This window comes from Osmerus eperlanus, chromosome 24 (assembly GCF_963692335.1).
Source record: "Osmerus eperlanus chromosome 24, fOsmEpe2.1, whole genome shotgun sequence".
Lineage (NCBI taxonomy): Eukaryota > Metazoa > Chordata > Actinopteri > Osmeriformes > Osmeridae > Osmerus > Osmerus eperlanus.
In genome coordinates, this window is record NC_085041.1 from 715,113 (window position 1) to 728,275 (window position 13,163).

Below are 13,163 nucleotides of genomic sequence, written 5' to 3' on the forward strand. Positions count from 1 at the left end.
GGAGGGCAGCAGGGTAGGACCCAGCTGGAGGGAGGGCAGCAGGGTAGGACCCAGCTTGGGGGCTGGTGGGCAGGCACGGGAGAGAGGTGGGGCCCAGTGTAGGGCTTGCAGAGCTGGTGGGAGGGCAGAGCTGGTGGGAGGGCTGGGACAGCCGCTGCCAGATACAGCTCTCAGGATGATGTCATTGTTTATTATGGGATGTTATTATTGGCTGCCGGTATGTTAGACTCAAGGTTAGACAGGATTAGAATGGTGGGAGGAGTTTTGGAACGAGGTGGGATGGAAACAGACCAAGCAGGGCAGCTGGCATGTGAGCAGGTTGGATGTGTGTCTTGTTGGAGGGTTCATTTCTGTGCATGATGGATATGTTGATTGGTTGATATGTTGGTCGTGTGGTAACCGTGCTCTACATCCAGGTGTGTTCGGAGGAGAAGGAGGGTCAGCGTGGCCCCCTGGCCCCCCAGGGCCCCCTGGCCCCCCAGGGCCCCAGCCTGCAGCTCCAGCAGCTACGCAGTGAGGTGTCGAGGCTCACCCACGACCTGCATGCCAAAGAACTCACCATCAGGTGGGTGCAGGTCCAGGGGCTAGGCCTGTTCCCTCAGTCATGGGCACACCATCTCATCAGAGCTGGCAGGAGTTGTATTGCATTCAGAATGACGTGTGGAGAGTGTTTCCATCATTGGCGTCCCCTGTGTGGGTTTCCTGTGTGTCTGTGTGTGTGTGTGTGTGCAGGGCCCTGGAGGACTGCCTCGGGGCCCAGGGGACGTGTCCGGGGGTAGGGACGCTCCGTCAGGACCTGGAGCTGACGTCCACCCAGCTGCTCGCCGCCCGCGCCTGTGAGGGTCACCTCCGCGCTGAGCTGGGCCGCCTGCGAGACAGGTAGAGTCACTTCTGTACTGACTCAGACAGGTAGAGTCACTTCTGTACTGACTCAGACAGGTAGAGTCACCTTTGTACTGACTCAGACAGGTAGAGTCAGCTCTGTACTGACTCAGACAGTTAGAGTAGTAGTGTACTGGATGTTATGAAATTGTAAAATATATTATGAGTGTTCCTGTCAGAGTGGAGACCCTGAGCAAGCAGAGAGGAGAGATGACCAGGAGGGAGCAGGACCACAGGCTGGCTGGAGAAGATGTCCTCCACTCAGCGCAGGAGGTCAGGAAGGTGAGAGGGAGGGAGAGAGAGAGGGAGAGAGAGAGGGAGAGAGAGAGGGAGAGAAGGAGGGAGGGAGGGAGGGAGGGAGGGAGGGAGGGGAGGGGAGGGGAGGGGAAGGGGGGGAGGGGAGGGGAGGGGAGGGGGGGGAGGGAGAGAGGGAGGGAGAGAGAGAGAGAGAGAGAGAGGGAGAGAGGGAGAGAGAGAGAGAGGGAGGGGGAGAGAGAGGGGAAGACATGCAGAGAGAGAGGATGGGAGAGAAAGAAGTGGAGGAAAAGCAGCTCTGAAACACTAGAAGCTGACTTCCTGTCCCTGACTTCCTGTCCCTGACTTCCTGTCCCTGACTTCCTGTCCCTGACTTCCTGTCCCTGACTTCCTGTCCCTGACTTCCTGTCCCTGACTTCCTGTGTGCAGCTGAGGGAGGACCTCCTGCGGGCGGAGCAAACTCGGAGCGGCCAGGTGGAGGGCATGAGGAAGGAGGTGTCCCAGCTGACCAATGAGCTGCACCTGCGTGACATCACCATCGCCACGCTCAGTGGCTCCGCCTCCAGCATGGAGCGGCAGCTGAGAGGAGAGGTGGAGCGGGCGGAGAGGCGCGCTGCAGAGCTGAAGGTAGGGGGACGCTCTCCTGAGGGGGGTGTGTGTGTCTGGTATTGATGAACTACCCTTGTGGTGACCAAATGTCCTCACAAGTATAGTGAAACAGGAAAATCTTGTTAGAGATACAATTTTGAATGGAAGTGAATGCTCGGGCCCCACTAGGATAGAAAAACAAACTTGTGTGTGTGTTCCCTCCGGGCTGGCCAGGTGACTCGGGTGCAGCTGGAGACGTTAAAGATTGAGAACCAGCATCTGAACGACCTCCTGGAGAGGGTGGAGAAGCGCTCGCCCCAGGTCTCTGCTTCCTGTTTAAGTCTTGACAGAACAGAACATGATTTCACTTAGTCTGGATCGTCTTGAATTGGTTTGTCCCTCGCCTTGATGTCAGGGTAGGAGGACTCTCCCTGACTCCTCCTACCCTCCACCCCCTCCTCCCCCCTCCTCCTCCCCCCTCCTCCTCCCCCCTCAGAAGGACGAGTGTTCTCTGGGCTCTCTGAGGGAGAGCTATGTGTCGTCTCTGGCCAGTCTGGAGCAGGAGAACCAGCAGCTGAGAGAGGGGCTGGCGGCGGCCGGGGCGAGGCTGGAGGCCAGCGCTCAGACCTGGCAGGACAAGTACCAGAGAGCCCTGCTTCACGGCCCTGCCAGGCCTGGCCACGCTGCCCCTACTCTGGACAGGTACACCCACACACATACATACAGAGTCACACACACATACAGAGAGGTGTGGTCAGCCTAGTGGTGTTGTCTCGTCCAGGCAGGAGGACATCCACAGGCTGTACAGACAGCTGGAGAACCTCTCCCACTCCTCCCAGCAGCAGAACTCCTCCTCTGCCTCCTCCTCCAGCTCCTCAGAGGTGAGGCAACACAAAGGGGATGGATCAAAGCTCCAAACTGCTCCTAGTGGACCCTCTCCTGGTGCTGGTGCTGGTCTTGGTGCTGCTCGAGAGGCTCAGTGTTCCAGCTCAGAGGAAGCCCTTCACCTGCTGGCCAGTGAGGAGGTGTTCCCCATGGTGAGACTGGGTCCTACCCATGCCAACACCTCAGTCCTCACCTGCCCTCACACCTCAGTCCTCACCTGCCCTCACACCTCAGTCCTCACCTGCCCTCACACCTCAGTCCTCACCTGCCCTCACACCTCTGTCCTCACCTGCCCTCACACCTCAGTCCTCACCTGCCCTCACACATGGCTAACCTAACCCTGGTCATGTAGTCTGGCCTAACAATGTCTACATGCCACACAATAATAATGACTAAACATAGTAAGTAGTGTGTTTGTGTGTTGACGGTTTCCCTCCCGTCCTGTAGGGGCGCTGTGCCGCCTCCCCGGTGGAGGCAGTGGCGTCCCGCTTCCTGGAGGATGAGGAGGAGCGCTCCCAGCAGCTCCTGCTGCAGCTCGACGCACACATCCAGGGTCTGAAGGACGACAGCGCCCGCACCCTCCTCCGCTACGCCCAGCCCGACAGGAAGCAGGAAGTGAACAGGAAGTGAACATGAAGTGAAGGACCTGAGGAGGTTATGGGCACGTCCTCGGCAGCCTCTCCTCCACCCAGCTCTTCTGCAGCGGGGGCTGGGTCCTGCCAGGATGGATGACTGGTAGTGGAGCATGGAGGCCTGTCTGAGGAGTGTGTGTGTGTGTGTATGTCCAGCCCCTCCTCTCCTCCTGGTGTAACCAAGTCCTGATGGAGGAAGGTGAGCACTGTACCAGTCTGTCATGACCTCCTCTCCTCCCTCTCTCATCCCTGTCCTCCTTCCCTCACCCCTCCTCCTTCTCCTCCCTCCCCTCCTCCTCCCCTCCCCTCCTCCTCCCTCTCCTCCCTCCCCTCCTCCTCCTCCCTCCCCTCATCCCTGTCCTCCTTCCCTCACCCCTCCTCCTTCTCGTCCCTCCCCTCCTCCTCCCTCACCTCCTTCTCCTCCCTCCCTCCCCTCCTCCTCCCTCTCCTCCTCCCTCCTCTCCTTCTCCTCCCTCCCCTCCTCCTCCCTCTCTCATCCCTGTCCTCCTTCCCTCACCCCTCCTCCTTCCTTCAACCCTCCTCCTTCTTTCTCCCCTCCCTCACCCCTCAGTGGTTCATCATGAGAAAGCTGATGGAATGTTAATATCATCCATGAGGAATGCTAAACTGTAGGCATGCTGATTGCCTGTGTGCGTGTGTGTGTTTTAGTGATGTCCAGATATGGGACATGAGGGACTGGGTGTTGGAATGCGAAATAAAGAATATTTTATATATAAATATATTCAGAAATCCAATTTCTTAAAGAATGTGTTGTTGCGTTTCCTGATTCCATCCTGGTGTGTGATTGGAGACTTCTGGAGAGATGTCAGGCCAACCTCTCGGCCCCTCGTATTTAAAAAATTTAATTTAATTTTTTTTTTTTAAGATTGGTATTTTGTAACCGTGGTTACCGTCACTGTGAGGCCAGTAACAGGAGTCAGGAATTTGGCAGCAGAGACATGAACTCTCCTCAGAGAAGGAGAAGGTTTTGATTTGTGTAGATTCTTCCGAGGGGCCTTCAGCGAGGCAGCAAGGCCGGACCAGGGAAGGCCTGGTTTGGAGCGCCGACTGTCCCGTAAACTAAATGGGGTCAGATGGCTGAGCGGTTAGGTAGTCGGGCTATTAATTAGACCCAAATGACGTGTCCTTGGGCAAGGCACTTCACCCTACTTGCCTCGGGGAATGTCCCTGTACTTACTGTAAGTCACTCTGGATAAGAGCGTCTTCTAAATGTAATGTAAATGTAAAGAAGCAGACAGTCTGTAAACACACAACTGAGTCCTGTCAGGCTTATTCAAGGGGCTTGAACGTTTGATCAACAATCAGCAACGGGTTGCTTTAATAGCCCGTTTGAACAGATCCTGTTTTGGAGGGAAAGAACCAGCTGGATAGTTTGATTCATAAGAGGACCAGCAGGTGGCGTTGTTACATCCTCATTCACTGCTAACATACCTGCATGTTACTAGTACTGAATATGTACAGAGCATAGATACTTTGTCTCTGGATGATAAATTCTAATCAGTAAATGCAACTAGTTTGTAACTTATTGCTCTCTTGGCAGAAACCTTTCTGTTTCCTGTCAGATGCAGAGGCTTGTCCACGTGTATTCTTCATAGTGTGCCAGCCAGTCTTGCACAGTGCCTACAGCACCATCCCAAAGCAACTTTTAAAGTGCCTGCCTCATAGATGGCATTTGCGAGGCTAGATTCCTGACGTCTGTGGAAGTTGGCGAGATTTTTAACATTCTGTTAAGTGGGCCTTCATACCTGTAGACCCAGCACGGTGTGAACTAAAGTAAAACTATCTTCCTGGAAGAAGCTGTTCGCATGGTGAGTGGTTCCAGTCCCCAGCCTGCTAGCTAGGCTAGCGTGTCGCCTTCCTTCCTTTAGCGTACGTGAATGCTAACAGGAACAGAACAGCGCCAGCCAAAAACAATCAAGTGATAGCACGCAAGACTGTTTCTGCTCGGCAGCTCAGGTGACTGTGCCGCGAAAAACGTTCGTGACTTTTTTTTTATTTTTATTGTATCGTAGGCTATTGTTGTGGGTTGTTTTTTTGTTTGTTTTTTTACAGATCAACGTCATTGAGTCGTTTGGAGACACTTTCACAAAGCACTTGGCTAAAGCAAAACACACTTAAATAGCCTAGTCTTTCGGGATCTTATGTTGTGTATTTTGTGACTTTTCTGAAGAACCAAACATTCCTAAGTGATGACTCATACAGTCATGTCTGGAGGAAGAAGCAGGATCTGGTATTCAATAGCAGAATCACCCTTCTCATCTTCAAGATTTATGTCTTCAAGATATTCTTGTCACGTGGAGCAAAGATAATATCATGAAGGAACATAAGAAAGGAAGTTATGTGGAGAAGTGGAGGCTGGAGGATGGGACTAGGGACTGGAGGGTGGGACTAGGGACTGGAGGGTGGGACTAGGGACTGGAGGGTGGGACTAGGGACTGGAGGGTGGGACTAGGGACTGGAGGGTGGGACTAGGGACTGGAGGGTGGGACTAGGCCGTGGGGACAAGACAGGCACCGGTTAGAGGCTAGGGTTGGGAGCTAGGTCAGAGGCTAGGCCTAGGTCTGGCCAGAGAACTTCCCCAAAGTAGACTGTGCCCCTCCAGGGATGTGGCATGAAGGAGCTGAACCGTGAGGCTTCATGAGCGATGCCCCAGGTGCAGTCTGGGACTGGCACCCCCCCCCCCTCCATCTGGAAATATATCTATTATTTTCCTAATCGTTTTCTTGCCTTTTTGTGGACTTGACTTATGTCATGTGTTCACCAGGACTGATGTTCCTTTCCGGCCTTCAGCCCATATCGTGTTTTGGTGTAGTCCTGTCTAACACAGTCGAATCTACTGTATTCTTGCACGGTAGATAACTTACCAGTACGTTTTCATAATATCCCTGAAAGATAAGCAGCTGGACCCAGACATCTTCCACCTTGAACATAAATAAATACACCTATTTAATAATTTATTTTGTCAAACTGCTGAAATTCCTTAACGAGATAAGAAATGGCAGATATTTTCCCACCATTGTTGTTGCCCGCATGCATTCCTCACAGTGCATTCCTCACAGTGCATTCCTTCGCAGGGCTTCAGAGAACATGCCCAGCGCCTCCCTCGCCCCCTCGCTCCCTGCCCCACTTCCAGCTCGACCCTTCAGACGGGAATACCTCTGGTTTGTGAGGGGGAGGGAGGGGGAGGGAAGGTGGGTAAGTATGGGGCAGAGGGGTGTGGGAGGTAGGGTTGGGGTTAGGTTTAGTACTGTTAGTAGTTCTCCCATCTCTCCCTACTCCCCCATCTCTCCCTACTCCCCCATCTCTCCCTACTCCCCCCATCTCTCCCTACTCCCCCCATCTCTCCCTACTCCCCCCATCTCTCCCTACTCCCCCATCTCTCCCTACTCCCCCCATCTCTCCCTACTCCCCCATCTCTCTCTACTCCCCCATCTCTCTCTACTCCCCCCATCTCTCCCTACTCCCCCCATCTCTCTCTACTCCCCCATCTCTCCCTACTCCCCCCATCTCTCCCTACTCCCCCCATCTCTCTCTACTCCCCCATCTCTCCCTACTCCCCCCATCTCTCCCTACTCCCCCATCTCTCCCTACTCCCCCATCTCTCCCTACTCCCCCCATCTCTCCCTACTCCCCCCATCTCTCTCTACTCCCCCCATCTCTCTCTACTCCCCCCATCTCTCCCTACTCCCCCCATCTCTCCCTACTCCCCCCATCTCTCCCTACTCCCCCCATCTCTCCCTACTCCCCCCATCTCTCCCTACTCCCCCATCTCTCCCTACTCCCCCATCTCTCTCTACTCCCCCCATCTCTCTCTACACGTTATCACATGTTATGTAACAGTGTGTTTTGGAAGGTCACACTGACCTCTGGTCAGTGGCTTTGGCGTCACTAGATAACCAATCCCAAATAGTTCTCTTCTGATATTGCTCATACAAGGAAAAGTATTTTGTGGAATGAGTATGGATTTAACAGCTCATCAGAGACTGCTCCAGGTATTCAGGGCTGATGTTTTGATTGAGAGATTGTGTGATGTATATGTAGTCAGTTCATAAATTAGTTGATTTCCCCAGGGGGAAATTCAATTGTCATAGCAGTTCTGCTACAGTGTTTCAATCTTGCTTAAGCTGCTTTGATTAAAAAAAGAAAAAAGACAAGGAACTGGGAGTTTGACAGAGTAAATGTGCCAAGGACTGTAAACATGTCTGTTTGATCTACGCCCCCAAAGCATCCTGGGATTGAGTCAAGGATTAACTGGAGGACTGTCAGTTTACATTCCTGGCGCGGTGCTGACGTAAACAGCTGAGTGTGTTGTGATTAGTAAGTTCCCTTCATTTCTGAAGAAGCCCTTCCTCATTTCCAGTTCAGAACAGTCACTTTCCCTGAAGCTTGTCACATGCCTGCCTCGCCTGTGCTCACTGAGAACACACATACATTAAATGGGGTTTAGAGGAACTTGTTCAGTACAGCTATACTTTAAAATGTGCGGATGTAGCTCATGGTAAAGCCAGTTTGCAGAGGAGGCTGAATAACAGTTACGGAACCCACAAGGCAGTTAGTAGCATTCATATGAATTAGGTTATTTTAATATATTATTCAGTACAAACCGGTTTTTCATTGAGTAGAGCAGTGTTTCTTGACCTGTGGGCCGCGGCCCACTAGTGGTCCGCTAGGTTACTACAGATGGGCCGGCAAAAATAAAGTATGAATAAATATCAAAATATTTATATATACTGTTGGTAAATGGTAACATTCTTACTCCAATTCTTACTCTGTCTCTGGACCCTGTCCGTCTGTCTGTGAATCCCATCAGCTGCTTGACGACATGCTATCAGCTGGTCGCTGGTTCCCTCTCACGACCTCTGACCCCCCCCCCCCTGCTGTTCTTGCGTCTAAACGTTAGTGTTTCCTGACCTCTGTCTGCTGGGGTGGGGCTTCCTCCTGGCCCTGCTCCCTCTGGACTGGACAGCGTGTGTGTGTGTGTGTGTGTGTGTGTGTGTTCAGCCATTCCACGCTTGCTGAAGTGGCTCTGTTTTCTGGGTGTGAGCAGATCTTAGTGGGGAAACACAGAAAGCTGTTTAAGAGCTGCGGGAGAGAGACCCTTCTCCCTCTAACCCGAACCGTCAGAAGAGAATTCTCACAGAGTCCCCCTTGGAGAGCTTTTATAAGACCAACAGCAGAAGTCTTAACTGTGCCTTCTATCTGCCTGCCTGCCTGCCTGCCTGTCTGTCTGTCTGTCTGCCTGTCTGTCTGCCTGTCTGCCTGTCTGCCTGTCTGTCTGTCTGCCTGTCTGCCTGTCTGCCTGCCTGTCTGCCTGCCTGTCTGCCTGCCTGCCTGCCTGTCTGTCTGCCTGTCTGCCTGCCTGCCTGCCTGCCTGTCTGCCTGTCTGCCTGCCTGTCTGTCTGCCTGCCTGCCTGTCTGCATGTCCAGCCCTTATTATCTGGGTCAGGCCGTAGGGGAACATAACTAACATACCGTGCCCCATAGATAATACTGTTTGTTTTACTTACTCATGATTTAGATCACTTTTGGCCTTGTTGACTCACTGCCACTGTCCAGCTGCAGCCTGTGTAGCTGACTCAAGCATATTCGCTTGTTTTGGGGAGAGAGATGTTCGGGGGAAAGGAATGAGGATGTTCTGGTTTGGGCAATATGACCTAAATCTGGGTCTGGGGTCATTTCTAGAAGTAGGAAGCTGGAGGGAACACCTTCCTCTTCTCCTCCCTTCTCTGTTCTCCTCTCCTCAGAGAGAATATTTAACTGTGATTCACTTCCACCAACCAGGAGTTGAGTTCTTTATGCTCTCTGGTCTTCATGTCTGTCTGGACGGACAAACGATCCAGACACACCAGGGTGGAAATGACAGGAATGGACCCTGAGAAAACCAAAGACATCCGTCATTTAGAGGCCTGTCCGCATTCCTTTGCAGTTGGCTGAGCCCAGCCCTTCAGGCACCTACTACCAGGAAGTACTGGACAATAGGAGCAGGAAGTTCTGGACAATAGGAGCAAATTGCCAGAAACACACTGTCAGACAGTCAGGGTGGAGGGGGAGGGAAGGGGCTATGTCAGTCCTGGATTTTACTGACTGCTGGACTAGGGTTAGGTGGGGTTAGCGTTGTGTCAGATTAGGGTTAAGGTTTCTAGGGTTAGGGTGTCTGGAGTTATGGTTACTAGGGTAAGAGTTAGTAGGGTTAGGGTTATGTGACTTGCTCGTCACAGAAGATGTACAAAATCACTTGGTTTGCCACGTGTGAGGGCATGTGAATGAGCTGTCCTTCATGAGAAACAGTTCCCATGTTCCAGGAATGACAACATGGCTGCCTTGCTAGAAAGCACCCTGAGACCAGCCAGCCAGTGCTCTGTTGTTCCAGTGTGACCCCCTGTGTTGTTGTAGAGCGACCAGGGGCCCAACAGAACTCAGCCCACAGTTGTTCCAGGAATATCCCCGGACCTGCTAGTCCCAGCAGAGCCTCTCTCCTTTCACACACACACACATACACACACACACTGAGAGACAGACACACACACACTGAGAGACAGACACACAGTTACATTTTTAACAACATAACCGATACATGATTTTTGGATGAGGGGACAATGTCTGTTTTGGGTTCTGATGAAACAAATGAATAATTAGTTGTAATGTATGTTTTCAGATTATAAACTATGCAGTATCTACCACATGCTATAGTTACCATATTCTGATATAGTCACAGGTAATAAGAGATGTAACCAGACCAGGTTCCCTTTACCTTATGAACTCCTCCCCCCTCAGCATAACCCTCCCTTCCTCATAGCCTCTCCCCTCCCTCACCCCCCCTCACCCCCCCATTTGACCCTTACTTCCCTGTTCCTGACCCCCCCCCCCCCCCCCCTCCCTTGCTGGGCTGGTGTGGTCGCCAGGCTGCAGACAGGGAAGCATCCATGTCATCTGAAGGGAGCAGGGCATGGGGGCCGGCGAGGCCCAGGGAGATGTCTTTATCTGGGCCTGGAAGTGAGGCCTCGCCCTGCCATCTGGCTCCATGGCTCAGGACCGCTGGGGGTGGTGAGTGTCCCTGTGTGAGGGGAGGGGAGGGGAGGGGAGGGGAGTGGAGTGTGTGTGTGTGTGTGTGTGTGTGTGTGCGCACTGCACATGGATGTAACTTGAGCCTCTTTGTTCATGGCTGTTATTGTCTGTTGTTCTGAGAGGAAAGTCACTGTGTGTACATGGGCTGACTGAGGTTCAGACTGCTCTCTCAGTACAGCTGCACAGTGAGACTGTTTCAAGTCCTCCTCTGTCTTAAAACCATTTGTTCTCTGGAGTGACTACAGCTGATGCATCACTAAAACTCCCCCCTACATACACACACACACACACCTGCTGTGGTGATAATGGCTTCTGGAATGGTGAAAGTGAGAGAACAGTTCTCTCTTCTCTGCTGAGGAGCAGCTGGTGGGATCCACTGAGCACATCTCCAGCAGTCAGGGATTACAATTACACGCTCCCTAACCCGTTTATCACACTCACACGGGCCGTGTGTCTGAGTGTGTGTGTGCACGTGCTAAGATGATGTGTGTGTGTGTGTGTGTGTGCGCCTTGGTCTGTGTTCTTGTCAGTGTACAGTGCACGCTGGGCTGTGGGTTGTTCAGGGTGTGTTGGGGGTGCGGGACTGTGGGCTCCCCATATGGCCGGGTCCTCACAGGAGCTCCTGAGGAGCTGGGACCTGGAGATAGTTTGTTTACCCCAAACACAACCTCCAGAGCAGCCTGGATGATTCTGCTCACGATGCCCACAGTCCATCTGTCCTCCAAGATACAATCAACCGGTATAGAATAAGATAATTACACACCGATTACAGAGGAACAAAATGTAATGTATATACTATCTTTAAAGTAAGCCCTTGAACCCATATCCACAGAGGGAGTGTTAGAGGGCTGGTGACGGTGGCCTGTGTTCTCCTGTGTTGTCAGTAACGTCCGTGTTCCTGAATCAACACGCAGGCCTTAACCAGCTCTGAGGTTCAGGAAGGTTTTGCATTTCTGCACCAACATCCTCACAGTTGTTTAGAATTCTTGGAAAACACCATCACCATACCAAACTTGTTTGGGACATTTGTGTTTCCACAACATTGTTTGAGATAAGGGTTAGGTTAAACAAACAAAAATGCTAAACTAAATAGCCGCAATCACTCAGGAATTATGTTTTGGGCCAAACAATCTTTGTTTATTTTTCCGTAATTGTGAAATTGGGTTCGGTGCTTTAGTGCAACGCTGCCGTACAGGAATGTCCGACCCCCAACTGCCAGTGAGAGGACTCCTCAGCACAGCAGCCCTCTCCCCCCAGAGATGGTTCTCTGCTGGGCCTGATAAGAGCAGAGAACAGGAAACTTCCCTTCAGCTGCACAGCCTCTCCTTCTGTAGCTGGAGTTGTTCACCTGACTAAGGATCAGAGATAACCAAAAGTTGTTCGTCTATATCACTGCCAGACAAACTTTTGATTGTATTTGAGATTATCACACACACACACACACACCCCTCCAGTAAAGTGCCAGTTGCGGAGCTTCAGAAGGCTCCAGTGTCTTCCTCAACTCTCCCCACAGAGCTGGTCTTTGTTCCAGGACCCTGCCCCTGGCTGCCCCTCCTGGTGTCTGTTCCAGGACCCTGCCCCTGGCTGCCCCTCCTGGTGTCTGTTCCAAGACCCTGCCCCTGGCTGCCCCTCCTGGTGTCTGTTCCAGGACCATGCCCCTGGCTGCCCCTCCTGGTGTCTGTTCCAGGACCATGCCCCTGGCTGCCCCTCCTGGTGTCTGTTCCAGGACCATGCCCCTGGCTGCCCCTCCTGGTGTCTGTTCCAAGACCCTGCCCCTGGCTGCCCCTCCTGGTGTCTGTTCCAGGACCATGCCCCTGGCTGCCCCTCCTGGTGTCTGTTCCAGGACCCTGCCCCTGGCTGCCCCTCCTGGTGTCTCACGCCCAGGAGAGAGGACAGCAGCTCGCCTCTGAAGGCTGCTGTCAGAGAGAGTGTTAGAGAGCTGGTCAGGGGCGAGTGTTGGGCCCTCTGAGCCACTGAACACCTGGGTGAACAGAGACTATTTTTAGCTGCTTCAGGCTGTGGTTGTCTCTCCAGGACTAGAACAACATGACTAATTTTCACCCTCAGAAAATAAGATCTGTCAACATCACGGTTTATTCATGAACACGTTCATATTTAGGAGTCAAAAGGCCGAATGAAAGTTGTTTATTTTTCTGAAATTGGGCTTGGTACCTCGTTGGATTCCTTTTTCCAACACTGACGTCAAGGAAAGTTTTTACTTTTACAATCCTTTTCTGTCAAAGAAACATTGTTTGCTGGGTGGGTCAGTTGGTTGTGTGTAAAGGTAGAGGAGCAGGAGCAGGAGAGGAGAGGAGGAGAGAGGAGCAGGAGAGGAGAGGAGGAGAGAGGAGCAGGAGAGGAGAGGAGGAGAGAGGAGCAGGTTGGAGAGGAGGAGAGAGGAGCAGGTTGGAGAGGAGGAGAGAGGAGCAGGTTGGAGAGGAGGAGAGAGGACCAGGTTGGAGAGGAGGAGAGAGGAGCAGGTTGGAGAGGAGGAGAGAGGAGCAGGTTGGAGAGGAGGAGAGAGGAGCAGGTTGGAGAGGAGGAGAGAGGAGCAGGTTGGAGAGGAGGAGAGGTGATAGAGGGGAGCAGGAGGAGAGAGGAGCAGGTTGGAGAGGAGGAGAGAGGAGCAGGTTGGAGAGGAGGAGAGAGGAGCAGGTTGGAGAGGAGGAGAGAGGTGATAGCGGGGAGCAGGAGGAGAGGTGACAGATGGTGTGAGGACATGTTCAGACAAAGCTGTGTGTTCAGTGGTAACCCTAGAGGCTGCAGCTGCTCGGCCAGGACATCTGTGGGCCCTGGCTCCACCCAGCATCCTGGCCCTCTGTCCAGCCTCTGACC

General features: G+C 52.7%; 1 protein-coding gene across 3 annotated transcripts in view; it reads left to right on the plus strand.

Annotated features, from left to right (window-relative positions):
• cep63 (centrosomal protein 63) overlaps positions 1-3,520 on the plus strand; it is a 6,585-nt gene extending 3,065 nt beyond the window's left edge. For 2 of the 3 annotated variants that reach the window (XM_062450939.1, XM_062450941.1), the window contains 8 exons: positions 417-565; positions 733-879; positions 1,062-1,164; positions 1,567-1,764; positions 1,960-2,046; positions 2,222-2,427; positions 2,597-2,762; positions 3,058-3,520. In XM_062450939.1, the coding sequence (XP_062306923.1) occupies positions 417-565; positions 733-879; positions 1,062-1,164; positions 1,567-1,764; positions 1,960-2,046; positions 2,222-2,427; positions 2,597-2,762; positions 3,058-3,240 (1,239 nt within the window). In that variant the 3' untranslated portion in view covers positions 3,241-3,520. The remainder of the gene's footprint in view (positions 1-416; positions 566-732; positions 880-1,061; positions 1,165-1,566; positions 1,765-1,959; positions 2,047-2,221; positions 2,428-2,596; positions 2,763-3,057) is intronic. The other variant, XM_062450940.1, reaches the window with a different exon arrangement.
• The last annotated feature ends 9,643 nt before the right edge of the window (positions 3,521-13,163 follow it).